Source organism: Falco biarmicus, chromosome 1 (assembly GCF_023638135.1).
Source record: "Falco biarmicus isolate bFalBia1 chromosome 1, bFalBia1.pri, whole genome shotgun sequence".
NCBI classification, from domain to species: domain Eukaryota; kingdom Metazoa; phylum Chordata; class Aves; order Falconiformes; family Falconidae; genus Falco; species Falco biarmicus.
Window position 1 is genome coordinate 16,814,863 of NC_079288.1, and position 16,141 is coordinate 16,831,003.

General features: G+C 36.3%; 1 protein-coding gene across 12 annotated transcripts in view; it reads left to right on the forward strand.

Annotated features, from left to right (window-relative positions):
* The window catches only part of BCAS3 (BCAS3 microtubule associated cell migration factor), a 370,196-nt gene that overhangs the window by 38,355 nt on the left and 315,700 nt on the right, over positions 1-16,141 (forward strand). For all 12 annotated transcript variants that reach the window (XM_056357251.1, XM_056357216.1, XM_056357199.1 and 9 more), the window contains exon 8: positions 14,273-14,380. In XM_056357251.1, the coding sequence (XP_056213226.1) occupies positions 14,273-14,380 (108 nt within the window). The remainder of the gene's footprint in view (positions 1-14,272; positions 14,381-16,141) is intronic.

Consider the following 16,141-nt stretch of genomic DNA (forward strand, 5'->3'; position numbering starts at 1 on the left):
GAATCCAAAAAGTGGTTTTGCATGGGGGTTGGGATGGCGGGGCAGGCAGGTGTGGAGCTGCTTGCTTAATTTGGCCTTTGTTGGTAGTGATTACATGGGAGATGAGGAGATGCCAACAGGCCTGTCAGGGCCGTGAGTCATAAGGTAAAGCACAGAAAAGAAAAAGGAAATCTGAAATCTAAAGAAATTTGTTACAAGAATCAACAGGAGAAAATATTTGGTCCTTCATAATACTTTCAGCATGTTAACAGTTGCAATTAAAGATGCCTTTTAAATACTCATTGTTAAATACTCAGTCACACACAAGCTGGGGTATTTAACATATGTATATTGCAGAGGAACATGAGGCTTTGACAAGAGCTGAGCAAAGATTTGGTCTGTGTTTTTGAAGAAGCTTTGTAGTGCACTTTAGACAGATGAGTTCTGTTGACTGGCAGATTGGTTTTAGGTTTTGGTAGAATTCTTTGTTAAATGTAACCAATAATGACTCAAATATATACTACTAGTGTACATATGCTGCAGGAATCACCTGCCATCTATATTAACTATGCTATCATCTGATATGCCATCGATCAGAAAGTATTGTCAATAAAAAAAAAAAAAAAGCCTGAGAATAAAGAAAGAAATTTCAATATTGATTTGGAATTTTATACATATTGGCAGGTTAAAACATTTAGGGATAGCTGTGGCTGTAAGGCTGTAAGTGGCTCCACAAAAAGCTTTGTTTGGGTCCTACATGTGCTTGGTGAAGTGTGGCTGGAGCTGAGATATGTCAGCATCAATTTGCTCTGTGTTGTGCTCCCAGAAATCTGTTATTTTTCTTTTAAGCTGTGACATTTGTGGCTGTCTCTTGATACACAAAAATGTTCTACATTTTTTGATTTTTGTCCACCTTGTGTGATCTTGAAGACTAGTGTAGCATTTATTGTAATACAAATCACACGCATTTATTTCAGTGGTGAGTTCTGCTTCATTTGACAATAGGAAGCAGGACAAGACAACTCTTAAAAATAATTTCATTCTATATTTTTGGAGGAAACATGTCAACCAGATTGTAAGCTTAATCAGCTGACACAGAAATGTTAATCTTTGATAGAGGTGTGACCAATGCAGTTGTATTCTACTCAGAAGTTAATTGTCACTCATGCTCTCCAAGATTTACAGAATTGTTTTTTCCAGTTAGGTGTATGTTCATAGAATGATCAAGTACAGCCAGCACAGGTTCGTAACTTTTGTATAAAGGGGCTGTTTAGTTACACACAAGAACAAAATGTAGTCTGGAATATACCAGAAAAAATTACTCTGATCTGAAAAGTGGAGCTCCAGATGTACTTTCCCTCAGTGATAGCTATGGTCAAGTAAGCTTTGTAGATAAACAAATCTCTTGAGATGCCGCTAATCTTCCTATATTAACTAACTCCAAATATGATGGGACAGCTATGTTTTGTAACATGTGGTATGTCTCAGTGAAGTGGAAAGTGTGTCACACTCTAGTCTCTCTGCAAAAGCATGCCACAGCTGAAAAGCCAGCTTGTGCTGTATTTTACACTTCAGCGACAGGCATGCCACATGCCATAGAATGAAGCAATATAATGCAACTTGCTGCGGTACATAAAGGTGGGTTGTAGGCTATTGTATGGCTTTATTTAGCTTCATGCATTTTGACATTTAAAAAACAAGCAACAAATCTAGAAAATCTCTTCTGATGATGAGAGTGAGTAATGTTGTTGCGGGCAGAAAACACAATAGTAGAAACATGTTACATACTGCTGGTAATGCAGAATGTGGGAAGAGCCATCTGCTGCCAAAACTGAAGAGTAATTTGGTGATTGCTAAGCACTTTAGTATTTTTAAGGATTCCCCTTCCCTTTTCTCTTTGAATTGATGGTACTGTTCTTGTACTGTCTGTTACAGTAATACCAGTATGTGGTAACACCTCTTAAATTTTCCTCCTCTTGTTGATATATGACACAGTATTTCTGACACCTCAACTACAGATAGGAAGCAGATGAGCTATTGATTTAATTGAACAAAAGTGGACATAATAGTTGTCCAAAGTACTCAGAACTGAAAACCTCTGTGATCTCCATCAGTTCAAAACAGCTGTTCCAGAATTGTCAGGAAAAATTGTGATTTCAGATTCTTCCCCCATACAGCCTCAGTAGTGGAAACAACTTTTCACTCTACATTCTGTCAGGGGTTTTGCCTGTCGTAGGAACTGTGGTATGTGATTGAGGGTAACCTCATTGTATCAGCAGTGGCATCTGAATGTTCACCCGAAGTTGCAGATGATGGCAGTGTGCAAAACTGGTGAGGGAATGTTTATTTGCATTGCCCTTTAGTAGGCTGGTTTATTATTTACATTGACATTAATGTTTTGATCTTCATTTATTTAACGCAAAATTGTCAGCTCTCTCAACTTGTTCTTTTCCTGTGCCCTGTGTGACAGGCATTTTGCTGCATCTTTTCCACTGACAGAGCTATGGTAAACTTCAGGAATGGGGAGGGTTTTTGTTGTAGAGGCTGCAGCAGAGAAGCCTGTATCTGTCAGCATCCAGCTAATCACAAATTTGGTGTACGATACTGTGCAAACTGTATAGTGGAAATAGCTTGCCTTTACCCATAGTTAAATAGGAGTCATTGTACAAGAAAACCCTCATAAAATTACATGAGTAGATACCCTGAAAGCGCCTGCATGTGAAGTTCAGAGTAGTGGGTACTCAATTCAGGTAACTGTATTGAATCACTTGTGAACACTTGATATGCTTTTAAAATATTTTTTGTTGAGACAGTTAATGCTCTTTGTCTACAGAAACATATCTTAAACATAATTATACTTGTTTTGATCTTTCAATTCTAAGTAAAATGTTAGGTATTATTATTTAATATTGATACTGGTTTGGTCTTTTAAATGAATGTGCAAAGCTTTATAGAGTGGTAGATCTCCCTACAGCCACCAGTCTGTTTTTAATGTTATTTTCTTCATTTGTTTAAAAAAACCCCAAACCTCAACCCCCCCGTCCCCCACCCCCTGCCAACTTTAAGTAGCTTTTATGTGGACACTCTTTTTATGTTAAAGCTTTGTTCCCATCTCTCTCTTTTCCCACATTTATCTCTTAGTAGCATTAAGTATAGCTGTATTGCACTTTTAGATTAAACTCAGAACAGTTTAAAAACTGGTATATGCTTTCTATTTTGTTTTAGAAGCTCATTTCTTTGGTGATAATTTTCATGTATTGTGATCTCTTTAAAGAAACAGATGCAGTGTATTAAAGTAGTAGAAAAGTTGTATGCAGGGTTTTTTTCTTACAGAAGGCTATATTAATTTCCAGATGAATTTGCTGATACTAGTTTTCTTTTTTCTTGTATGTAATAATTTTGTACTTATCAACAAGATGGAACATTCTTAAATATTTCTAAGGGAAAACTTTCTATATATTGCTTATAAAAAAGGGCTTGTTTTCACACCTTTTAAAAAGAAATAGCAACATCTGGAACTATACAGTTCAACATAACTACAGGTTTGGCCCATAGTGCTTTGCTTTGAGCATTTGACATGTGTCTGAAATTCTCAGATCCGAACTTTAAAAATGGGCTGGAAAGTGTTTTTCACAGATATGAGACTTATGTATTGTCTACTAAAGTTATGATATCTGTCTGGGGGGGAGTCAATATTAAATACGGTCTTCCAGCATCTTGCGGCATTATTAATGCAACACAGTTTCCTCTTTTTTTTCCTTTACCACCTGTCTCCTTCCTCTAGTGTGTTTTGGATTATAAACCTTTTGAATTAGGACTTTTCTTGCTGTGTGTTTTTTGTGAAGTGCCTTGTATGTTCGTGCCACTGTGATAAATGCTATTTGTGGTGCATGTGTGTAGTATGTCCATTATGCTCTATTGTTATGGTAAGTGGATGCACTTGATCTCCTGGAGGGGAGTGCTGGCCTTGCCACTTACTAGTGGCACTTGACAACTGATTCATGGGATGGTAATTAGAACAGCTTCGCAGGGATCTGTATATCTAACACTCTCCACAGCAAATATCAGCTGGTGAACTGACAAATAAGGATAAAACAGTGGGGAAGAAGCCAGCTTTGAAGCCAACAGAAAATAGGGTAAATACTTTTTTTTTTTTTTTAATGAAAAAAGATTTGATGGAAGAAACTGAAGCTTACCATCATCTGTAATAGAACTGAGACTGAAATATGTGTAGACAGAAAACAACTTACATTTTCTCCTCAAAATCAGTGAATTCCAAATGTTAATTCATTACCTTAGCTAGCCATATGGAGAGTATAGAAGTAAACAGCATAGCAGTTTGCTGGCATGAAATTGGCTTTTAATAAAAAGTTCTTTAATCTTCTAAAGGTAGACTGTTGCAAACGTTTTACTTAAGTTAGATATCTTTTGCCATAGCTCTTCAATTAAACTGATAAGAAGTTAACAGATTATAGAAATATATGTGATTGCCCTTGAAAAGGATAGCGTGTACAGGGCTGGGTAGAACATTTTAAGACCACTTCCAAATGGTGACATATACATAAGGATAGATATGAAGAATAAGACAAAGAAATTACTTGCTTTACAATAAGCTTATTTTAATGTGCTGTTACCATTAACTATTCTTTGAACTGAGTTACAAAGCTTGTAATCATATGGCAATATAATATATTTAGTTACAAGCTTTGCCTTTTGATGAAATTTAACTTAAGAACAGTTTTTGCTAAAGGTGAAATGTACATAACTTTGGCTTAAATAGCTATGATATGACATGGTTGCTTAACACACTTGCCTGCTCTGATTTATACCTGGGCAGCTAATTATGATAGTACAAATTTTCCTGTAAGCAACAAAGGTTTATACGGTACCACACCTTGCAGTAAATGGTAGTGATTTTCACCTGAGGATAGGGATTTATGTCACTGCAGAGACAGAAAACAAGATGCTGGCAGTTTTCCTGCAGTGGTTTACAACCTTCAAGACCAATGTCAAGCCTCAGGTTCTCTCACAGACCATGACCTGAGTAACGCACGGAGACAGAAACCAGTCCTTCCTGAGTCGTTTAAACAATTAGACTCTACACTATGAAGAAATGCCTTCTTTATGAAGTAACAGAACCAAAATACCATCCTTGAAATCAAAAAAGTAGAAGGGGAAATTATTTATGTGTTTTTTTCACCATTAGCATTGCTAAGATGTAGGTATCAAGGCTTTAGATACTGTTTTGATCTTTTTCAAGAATTTTCATTGAAAGGCTTTGAAAGAAGTGGTACCTCTGTTCCGAGTTCTTTGCACTGTTTAGCCTACCTGATAGAATGTTGCACAGAAACTGATGCATGTTGACCTCTTATGTTTCCTTTGTTCAAAATAATAGTGGTTTACTTGCATATTGTACAGACAGATGGCTATACTACTTCTTGTCTAGTGGTCATTTTGGCACCATCACACAAGTCCCATCTTTTTTTTTTTTTTTTTTCCACACATGAGCAAACAGGGTAGGGTTTGTTTGGTATTCAGGCTGAGACTTGTAGTTTACCTGTAACAAAGTGGTTTCTGCAGAGTTGATGACTTTCAAAAATATGTTTGTTATTTGCCTGTGAGACTGAAGATGGTGAGGTAAGAGGGTAAGATGGAGCTTTTTTACTAGACCGATAAGCTGATAAAAATATTTGAGGAAGATGCAGGAGTAAAGTTTGTGTTTCTTGGTATTTAACACAAATATTTTAGTGTTATATCAAATAATTTCCTTCCTTGTATTTAAAGGATTAGATTCAGTAACATGGATCTAAGATTGGTACAGGTTTTTCTTATTTAAAAATAAGTGCTTCCATGCTTCTTGCAATTTGTGGTACACTTAAAATGTCTCTGCTGCTTTGTATTTCATTGCTGCACACACATTGTTGGGAAGTGTCACTTTCTCAGAAATCTTACTCTGCTTTTCCTGACTTTGAATGAATCGGCTAAGTACCATGAGTGAAAGTAAGACACTTACTTGCAGTTGAGTTTTCAAGCTTTTATTGTGAAAAGTTGGTTTGCAGAGAGCCAGGGAGCTTTAGGGCACTAGATGATGAAAGTCTTGGTGAAAGTCTTAATGAAAGCTTATTCTGTAATGGTGTTTAAGGAATAAATAACGCAATCCTTGATTTTTTTTGTTTTATGTTAAAGCTTTCATTCTGGTATGCATTCTCCAGAAAGTAAGTGAGAATACTGCAATACTGAAGAGAGCTCAGAGGGGGACTGCAAATATGCACTAGGGCTGGAAAACAAACCTCACAACTTAAAGCTTAGAAGTCTTTTTCACTTTATTGCAGATTAGACTGGATTGCTTTGGATGGTTACTGACTTATGCAAAAGATAAGTGAATGCAGTGAGCTTTTTTTGTGTTGTGACAGAGACATAAAGCTGAAAAGCAGAATATTACAAATTCTGTCTTGCAATAAGAAGTAATTTCATAAAAATAAAATTATCTAAATGTTGAAACAACTTACCATAAAAATAGAGGACTCATTGTTGCTCAAAGACTTCTAAGACAAGATTAGGTTGCTTGGTAAAAAATAATTTCTTTGAGCTTCTGGGATGTTTTGTGCGTGGCCTGGAAAGAGAAGATGATCCTTCTAGTATTGAAATCTGTTAATCTGAGCAAAACTTCTTCAGGGGCCTTGAGGAGAACAGAATTGCCTTTGTGGTCTCAACATGCTAATAATATTACTACAAAGATCATAATCAAATCTCATGCTTCAACTTTCCAGTGTAAAGGTTCAGGAAGGAATTTTTCCAATATACAATTAATTAACTCTGTACTGTGTACTCTGTTTTTGTTTTGCTTTTCTTCCCCTTCTGTGAAGCATCAGACTGGCCACAGCTAGAACAGGTTACTGGATAATCTTAACCACTGCGCTGCGGTTGAGAAATTTGTACTTGCGTCAGTGTCAGAGTCCTCCTTCCACTATAGAAATGGCTTTTTCTTTACCAGTAACTTAACTGTAGATCTGATGCTTTATAGAGGAATTTTTAAAAAATCTTTCTGGAGTAGCTTGCTGTACAGATCGTTTGGGCATACCTTGTCCAGCCAATTCCTTTGACTTGCTGCCACTTTTCTGTCTCCTGGCCCTGTACGTGACATGCTGTGCTGTATCAGGGCTGAACTGCAGTAAGGCATTTGAGCTAGGTATAAGAACAGATATCTAGGTGAAACTTAATGGCCTGCATTAGACAAGCAGAGTAGGTGATGTAATAGTCCCCTCTGATTTGCAAATGAAATAAGCTGTCTTTTGTAAAATAAGTTCTGAAGCTATATTCCATTTAAGGCACCCAGCAACTTAATGCTTACAGAAACATCTAATTTTTTAAAAATTATTATTATTATTTTTAATCCTACAGGTTTTTAAAGCTGGACCTAGTAGTAAGAGTTCATTGTACTATTCATTTTTTTGAGTCACCAAAAGTAATTAAAAAAAAAAAGACTGTTTTTTTGTGTTGGGTCTCCTGAGCATGCAAATTGTTGCACATTGCATGCAAACAAATAAAGCATCGCATGAGGAATACGTTAGAATAATGAAGAGTGGTACTGGTTGGCCATAGTAGAATGAAACGTAAGCCTGGGAACATGCAGTGCAATAACAGATGTACACTAATGATTAGATTTTTTAGGAACAGTGAAAAGTTGTGGTTTTGAAAACTAAATTATACTTCAGCATAGATTGGTAAAACCAGTCACCTGACCTAGTGCTGAAACACTGAAATTTTAATTTTGTTGCGAAACAGAACTTTAAAGATAACAGTAAAGTCATGATAAAAAAGTCTGGCTATTATTCTTTAATTCATCATTTTATTTTTATGTAAACTAGTGGTAATGGTATAACTGTATGATAAAAGTCAAATTGTTTTGACTCGCTGTCTGAAGCTGGTTTAGTGACAACTGTTATATCTACTGATCTGCATAACGTGTGCTAGAAGGCTTGAAACTTCTCCAGGTTTAAATGTTGTTAGCCTTTCCCAGGGAATGTAATTCCAGTGTGTGGATTTGGCACTTTTTGCTGTAAGTTGGTACTCGTGTGTAAGGAAAGCAAGAATTGGCCTCCAAGGTATGGAAGTAGCATTTTCTAGCTGCTAGGAAGCAATATTCTCTAGTTGCTGCAGTAACAAATACCATTTTAGCCTTTAATAAAAGAATCAGCTGTACTTTCTGTAATTTTTTGGCATATCTGGACTTTTTGTATCTAATTTCAGAAGGTAACGGACACCGTTCTGTTGAGGTCAGTAGAGATTATATTAGGCTGCTCCTGTGTACCGTGCAGTAACTCATACCGTTACACAGCCCAGGCCCATCAAATTCAAATAAGAATTTGTTGCCTGTTGTTTAAATAACTTGCCAAATAATACCTGGAAATATCAAAATGGAAATAGTGATTAAATGAAAGACTGTTTTGTCATGTTAGATCCAAGTATGCTGATGAGTGGAAGTTTTTTTATGCTTTTTCTCATTATAGAAAACTCTTTTATGTTACCCTGCACATCAGGAAGGTCAATGCATGATGGAAGAAGAAGAAATCTTTTTCTTTCTTTCTTTTTTTTTTTTTTTTTTAATGTGGAAACTATAAAAGAGAAAGAAAGGGATCATTATACGAGAAGACCTGCTGCTAATATGTGCAATATTTGTTGTGAATAAATACAGAAGGAAACGGCTTTGTAAGGGTACAGAACAAGGCAGATGTAATTCTTCATGTAATTAGAGAAAGATGGAGCCCATTGTGATACAGTTCCAACAGGCGAGAGGGACATGCAGCATACTACAGAGTGGCACCTTAGACGAGGATCAATTTATGCGTCGCAGCTGGAAATAAACTATTTCCCTTGTTCTGTCATGTGAAGTCAAGTTACCAAAAAGAGACTGGGTAGAGAATGCTGTAGTGACTGCAGACAGCTACATTGCCTTTACTAGAGGACAGCAAGGCATAAGAACTGAATCAATAGGTGCTGAAGTTAACTAATATTTAGAAGAGTTTTTTGTGACAAGCTTTGATAGGCTGTTCATAATGCTGATATTGCTTAGAATCCCTCCAATGTCATGTTCTTGAAGTGATAGTTTTTTCGATATTTGTTAGCTCAGTCAGTGTACTCTTCATGTGATCTCATTGGTAAGTTGATAGAATTTCACCTTTTTTTAAAGTTTTCATTCATTTTGTCATTCTAATATGTTAACATTGGCTGTTAATAGTAATTAATTGACTGACAGTTTTCCAAAAGAAATGTGCAAAGCCTGTATAAAGGACTACAGGTGATAGAAAATATTTTTACTTTAACAACATCCTGTACAAAGGTTGTACCTATTATTTTAGCAATTTTATTGCCATCTAAAATGTGTTATGATGCCATAACTTCTGTCATTGTGCCCAAGTGACATCATTGTGTATGTCGTCAAGCTTGTGTTGTATATATGTAGAAAAATAAAAAATAGATAGGTGGAGATGCTTCCCTTGATCTCGTTTTTCTGAAGGTTCTAGCCCTATCTTTTGTGAAGATGGTTTAAAATACACAATGATGCACTAAGTTGGCCAAACAGCTTCCATCCTGAGATTTTTTTTTTTTTTTCTTAAATGTCACATTTAACTGAAAAATGCCTCATATAAAGAATGCCTTATGGAGGCCTGGTGGTCAGCTTTTTCAGCAAAAGCTCTATTTCAATTTTATGCATCTCAAACTCACTCCCCCCTGCCCCGTGTCTGGACTCATGAGACCATTTTGTAATTGATGTCCATTTTCTCTTTGAGTGGGATGTTGTTCATCATGGGGCAGAGTGCGGAGAGGCAGCAGGGAGGAAAGTAAACACTTGTGAGCAGGCAGAGTAACATAAGGCACAGAAAAAATTGGCCTTGTGTTAGTTCCATTAGTCTTCTCCTTTTTTTTTTTTTTTTTCATATAAAAAGTGTGTGTGTTTTGCACACTGTATTTGTCTCTGTATGCAAACATTTTATACAGAGCTTTTACAAATTGTGTGACTCATAGCTAGCAAATCTGTGAAGAGGTGATAGTTATGTCGTGATGCATAAGCACAGATGTAGTCAAGTGCCAGCTGTACAAGGCATCTGTTATTTTTCTTCCTGCACTGCCACAGTCAAATAGAAGAAGACCCAAGAGCCTGAGTATATTTGTATATTTATTAATGCTAACATTTTGAAGTTGTTGGTGAATGTGTCTATTGCCCTTGAAAAAGTTGTTGATATCTCTGCATTAAGCAGCTATTTTAAAAACCAAGATACATAATGAAAATTTGTCAATAATATGTGGGAGTAATTTGCAAGAATTTTATTTGTGACAGACTTCACTTTTTTACCAAACTGCAAAAACCAGTATTTTCACATTCCTGTCTTAATCTCTCCCCTTTACATAATCATCATTGGTACACTGAAATGTGATTGGAGCCCTTCTCACCAACGAGACGTCTGTGAACCTTCAGTCCCACAGTTTATTAGGAGAAAAAAGTCTCCTTGCTTTATTTTCTCCCAAACGATGGTAGTTGGTTAGCATAAGCTAAGATAACCCTTCAGCTAGTATATTTCAGGAACATTTACTTACAGTGTCTATATAATCCTCTGATTAAATGAATATGCATGACTACTCCTGAAATAGAGCAGGATGCAGTAATTTTAGTTTTGTGCAATTCTAAGGTTTTGAGAACTTCCAGTTGTCAAGGGATGCTTTTGCAAGTTTGTGGGGCACTTTCTTGCAATCTGGTGGTTTTGGTGGTGGTCTGTGGTAGTTTGGATACTTATGGTTTTCTGAAATTGAAATATATTCATGACACTAAATGTTATTTTTCATTCTTATTTTTAATATTTAATATGTGTGTATTTGATAATTTAGTGAAGAAAATCAAGAACAAAGCATTTTTCTTAAGTGAATTTTTCTAGAGACCCTCCAAAGGACTCCAGGATGTTTATTGATGATAATGCTTTGTCTTACTGAACACAGTAACTTTATTTTGTATTTAAATGGGGAATCTTGCTTAGTGTAAATCTTCCTGCTATGTAGTAACACATAGCAGAATAATGATGTGACATATGTGGTGTGAATGTTATGGAAGAAGGGGAAACACATTCATTCTCTGCTTTTGATCTTGATTGATTTGAGTTCTAATTCTCCTTAAATAAGGAGTTAAGAAGTTAAGATGTCTAGCTTTTGAAACCTGTACCTAGGACTCAGTCTAGATTTTTAACTTGAAGAATGTAAAGGGAACACTGTAATTGAGTCTGACTTCTGCAGTGTGGGCCATAGAAACCCCTGAATTCCCTGTTTCAAGAAGATTGGGTATTAGGAGTAGTTCAGTGGGGGTCATAAGTGTTAGAAAAAGCTGCATTGTGCTACAACTCTGTGGTGGCAAGCCAGTTCTAGCTTTTGCAGCCCTGTTGCACATCTTTTATCGCTCAGTTCATTTGCTTCTACTTCCATTCTTGCCTCCGTGCTTGTTAGACCTTTCACCAAGCCCTTTCGGTGAACTAACCTGGGGGAGAATTCCCTCTAGAGGAGAAAGAAAGGACAAAGTGTTATTTTTCTGTTTATTTAGTACACTAAAATGGGTCGATATAGAATCCATTGCATATCAGAGGCTGGGTGAGGAAAATATATCAAACCACTGAGCCCAAGCTTTTGACATCACTGAAATGAAGGAGGGAAGGATAGCTCTTGTTATTGCTTATGAGTAGTGTAGGCTAATCAAGGTACTGTTACTGTTCTTCAAGTGCCATGACAGAGAAATGAATCCTTAGATATGTAGCTATAACCCTCATTCTCCTGTTCTAGAAGAATTGATCTTCATTGAACGATGAATGAAAATCCTTGATCTTTATTCCCCGCCCCCCCCCACCCCCCCCCCACCCCCCCCACCCCCCCCCCAGCAACTTGAAATTATGTTACTGAGGCTTGATCAAAAAAGAAAGTGATATTATGGATCTCAGCATTGTACCATTACTCATTTAGGTACACAGCTTTTGTATTAGAATTTATAAATGTAAATTATGCTAATATAATGAATGTTGTGTCTAATGAACTGAGAGTACTTAGTAGCAAATGAGGTTTGTAACAGCCATTGCTTTGAAAAGGGAGAGGAACTAAAATAACCAGAAGAAAATGGTAGAGAAGTCTTTTCTAGTGACTGAAACTTTTTTTTTTTTTACCTTTTCACCTTTGAAAAGATTGCCAGAGAAAAGAGCAAGTGCTTGTGCTTCCACCCTTTTGTCTCATAGTCAGTGGATAAAAGCATTTAGCCAAAAAAATGGGACTTTCCCAGGAAAGCATCATGGGCTATTTGAAGACTCATGATAATGCTGAGTGTGTGTGCTGCCAGAAACACAAGCATTATGGAACAAGAAGGGACTACAAGTGTGACTTTTTCTGGCTATTGGCATTTGTTTCTGCTGCTTAGGTCCTAGGAGCATCCTCAAATGTATTTGACCATGTCTGTGTATTTACTTCAGAAAATAACAAAAAAATCCCCAAACATGCATATTATTTTCCAATCATGGATTGTGGTGTACCATGGAATTAAAGGAAAAATAACATTTGGAAGGAGGACTTTTGAATTGGAGCTAGGTAGAATTTCAGAGTACTGAGCTAGTCCATGATACTTCATTATTAGCAATTGAACTCAAGTTGTGTTTTTTAGCCAGTGTGGTTTAAAAAAGCATTGGTCAAATGGTCTTACCATGATCAGCCAAAAGAAAGGTGTGACATAGTAATTATTCATGTGAGTGACAGGATTATTACCCATAATTTTGGTGGTGCAATAAGTACTAAAGGTACATACTCTTTAGTTGTAGTTACGTAGTTAGCTGTATGTCAAGTCAAAATGGAACTGTTCACCACAGGCTTATATGGAAATAGTAATCGGTATCAATTATGCTAATATGATTTTAGCTATATCAACTTCTGTGATTTCTGTTTTGAAATAAGAATCTGTGTACGCTTTTATCGAAAAAATATTTTCCTGTAAATGGTAAATGTACTTAAATCAAAAAAAGTTTGTACATAGACCTTGCTGTGGTTTTCTGTGTTTTCTAGGAGCAATGAGCTTTTAATGTAAAGTGATGAGACTTGAGTCTCACTGTTCTAAGTGTTTTTGAAGGGCCTTTGAAGTGCTTAAAAGTAATAAATAGCACCCTCTAGTTATTAGCTTAGGTATGTGCCTAGAAAAATGTATATTTTGGGAAGAATTTCAGTAGGCAAAATGTTGAAACTTATTTTTCTATTATTTCTTTGACAGTTGTCTTTCTGTGCATATATTTTATATTGTTTCTCTGCTGCATACTTATTGAATGTAATATTTTTATTATCTTGAGGCATCTGAGGTAAACAGTTGGCATTTTTACTCCAGTTCTCCAGAAAATTCTCAAGCAGCTTGAGCAGATCCAAAAGACAAGTGTTGTGTCAGGAATTGTGTTAAACTCTGTAAAATAAAACAGATATGGGCAAGGGGAAACACCCTCTTTTACCAATACTTAGTATGTGTTTGTACAGCTGGCAATTTGTGCTCCTTCATATTCGTTGACCTAGAAGTAGCCAACATTTTAATGCGTTCTTGGAGGGGAAAAAAGGTGTTATGGAAAAGAGCTGCCACATCAAAGCCTCTCCTCAGCTTGTAAAATGGTTTCCACCACTACCTTCCTCAACCCTATCGGAACACTCAGCACTTTCTCCCTCTCAAAAGAAAGCAAACCTTTTTATTAAGAAATGGCCTTGAGAGTTTTATTTATATTAAAATGATAAAAGTGACACAAAGCAGTTGAAAAGATCTATATAGTTCAAACAAAAGTCCATCAGAGATGTAATCTAAGTTCTGTGTAATGTGTCTCTATCAAATCAAGTCATATGTTTCAGCTGTTGCATAGAGTAAAGTAAGTACTCCTTTTAGGAAAGTGTTACTCTGCGGAATATTTTTTAAATAACTTGAATGTAGTCTAAAACTTCATGCTTATCAAATGACTTGTATTTTGCCTGTCAGAACTGCTGTTCCAAACTTTTATTTGTGACACAGGAAACTTAAGTGCATGATAATTAGTTGCACAATACAGGTTCTTGACCATTGTGGATATCATAATTCAATTTTAATCATACCTTGCCTTAATGTAGAATGTTTATATTAACCCTTTGCTCTCCAGCATTCTGCTCAGACTGCTGGATTTTTCATTTAGCATGCTAGATAATATGGGGCAACTGAAATAATTTTGAAATAATTTTACTAAAAATCCTTCTTCCCATTAAAATCTTTCCATTTTAGCACAAGCCCACCTTACTGCTGTGTGGACCTTTATTCTTTGCGAACAGGAGAAATGGTCAAGTCCATACAGTTCAAAACTCCTATTTACGATCTGCATTGCAATAAAAGGTAAGGATGTTTACTATACATTCTTTCTGTGTTAGGACATGTAAAATTTCGGTAACGAATACAACTTCTGGTGTATTTTCTCCCTGACTTTATTATTTTGACTTTCCTGTAAGCACAGCTTTAGTTTTCCACCTCATAAGTAATATTTCAGTTTGAATATGACAATATGCTTCTCCAGTGGCTTTCATTTAAAAAGCTCAAAACATTTTGCATGTGAAATCATGTAAGCCTCTTTTGGTTGTGATGAGGGTGAGCAGGAAACATTGGAAACCACTATCATCCACCTACAGATGGAGAAATGGGATCATCAAGAGTTTAAATAGTATAGAGCACTAAAGAGTTTGTGTCTCCCCTTAGTGTTCTGTTGTTCTGTCATATATTGCCTTCCTGTGCATCCAAAAAATTTGTAGTGTGCAGGCTGTAGTTTACAGGAAATAATGTTGCTGTGAGTCAAATAACAAAGCTGCATCTCTTAGTTGGGGTAATGTCACCTAATTTCTGAGGGAAAATGCTTAGAAGGCTGAGCATCGTCGGGTTCAATCACAATAGAATCTGTTTCCATAGAATCCAGAATTAACTTTAGATCTTCATCTCTCCAAGACACACAAAACTGAACACCCTTGTATTTACTGGATCTTTTTAAGACAGAAGAGAAAATCCAGGATCCCTACATGGGGATCTTGATGATCCCTTGGCACTCCTGGTGACAGAATTTGATGCACTGACTTTGGTCAAAGTCCATGGTTGTGCTGCTTACTTGAATGCTTCCTTCCACCCAGTTACTACTTTTTTAGTCATTTAATGTCTTTAGGTGACTTATGGAAGTTGTTGAATATGATTGCCATGTGAAAGGTAGAGCACTGAATGAAGAAATTCTGCATTTCTGTGGCAGTATGTGTTTGCTGGAATTGATGGTCCTTCAGTAAGGAAGGTGGCATAGTAACACAAATCCTTAAAAACAAAACATCAGAATGATACGTTTTATGTGCCTGTTTCGTATGGCAGTAGGTAGCATGCTTGCATATATGAAGACCACAGAAGAATATGAGCCTGTATCAAACTCATGCAACTAAGGAAAGTTAGCAGTGTTTGAGATCGGATGGGGAAAAAAAAATAATTCAAAAAACCCCAACCCTGGAAGCCACAAAGGTTTTAATTTGTCTGTCATTGTACCATCAAAATCTAAAGATTGACTACATGAGGTCAAGTAGAAATTACAGAAGAACAGTAGTACTACTGAAGAACCACCTTTAATACCACTACTAATTAATAATGAGGAAGATACTTTGATGTATGAATGTTTAAAATAGTAAAGGATGGTAGTTTCTGTTATCCCTGTCAATCGGCTTCTTATAGGATGTAGGTGTGATTATTATATAAAAAAATAGCTCCACTGAAGTGGTTTTGTGCTAAGAATAGGTCACTGTTCCTTTAAAAGCTGTCAGAAGTTCAGTACTTATCTGTGCAACTGTCCCTTGAAAAATTTAAAGTTCCCTTGTGTACACTGTGATGATAGTAAATCTTTCCAGTCTGGCCTCCTAGCAGAAGAAAAATCCAATTGTAAAAACAGTCAAAAGGCAAATCATCATTCAAAGTTTCTCCCAACTAGAAAGTCTTTCCAGGTGCTAATGTTTCTTTTCCTAAGTGGTAAAAATGGAAAAGCTACTTCAAAGCTGTGTGGCTGTATCCAGGGTAGCTGCTTTTCTGGAACATATCAGATTCTGTTGTTATCCAAGGAAAGCTCACTGTTTCAGATTGAAA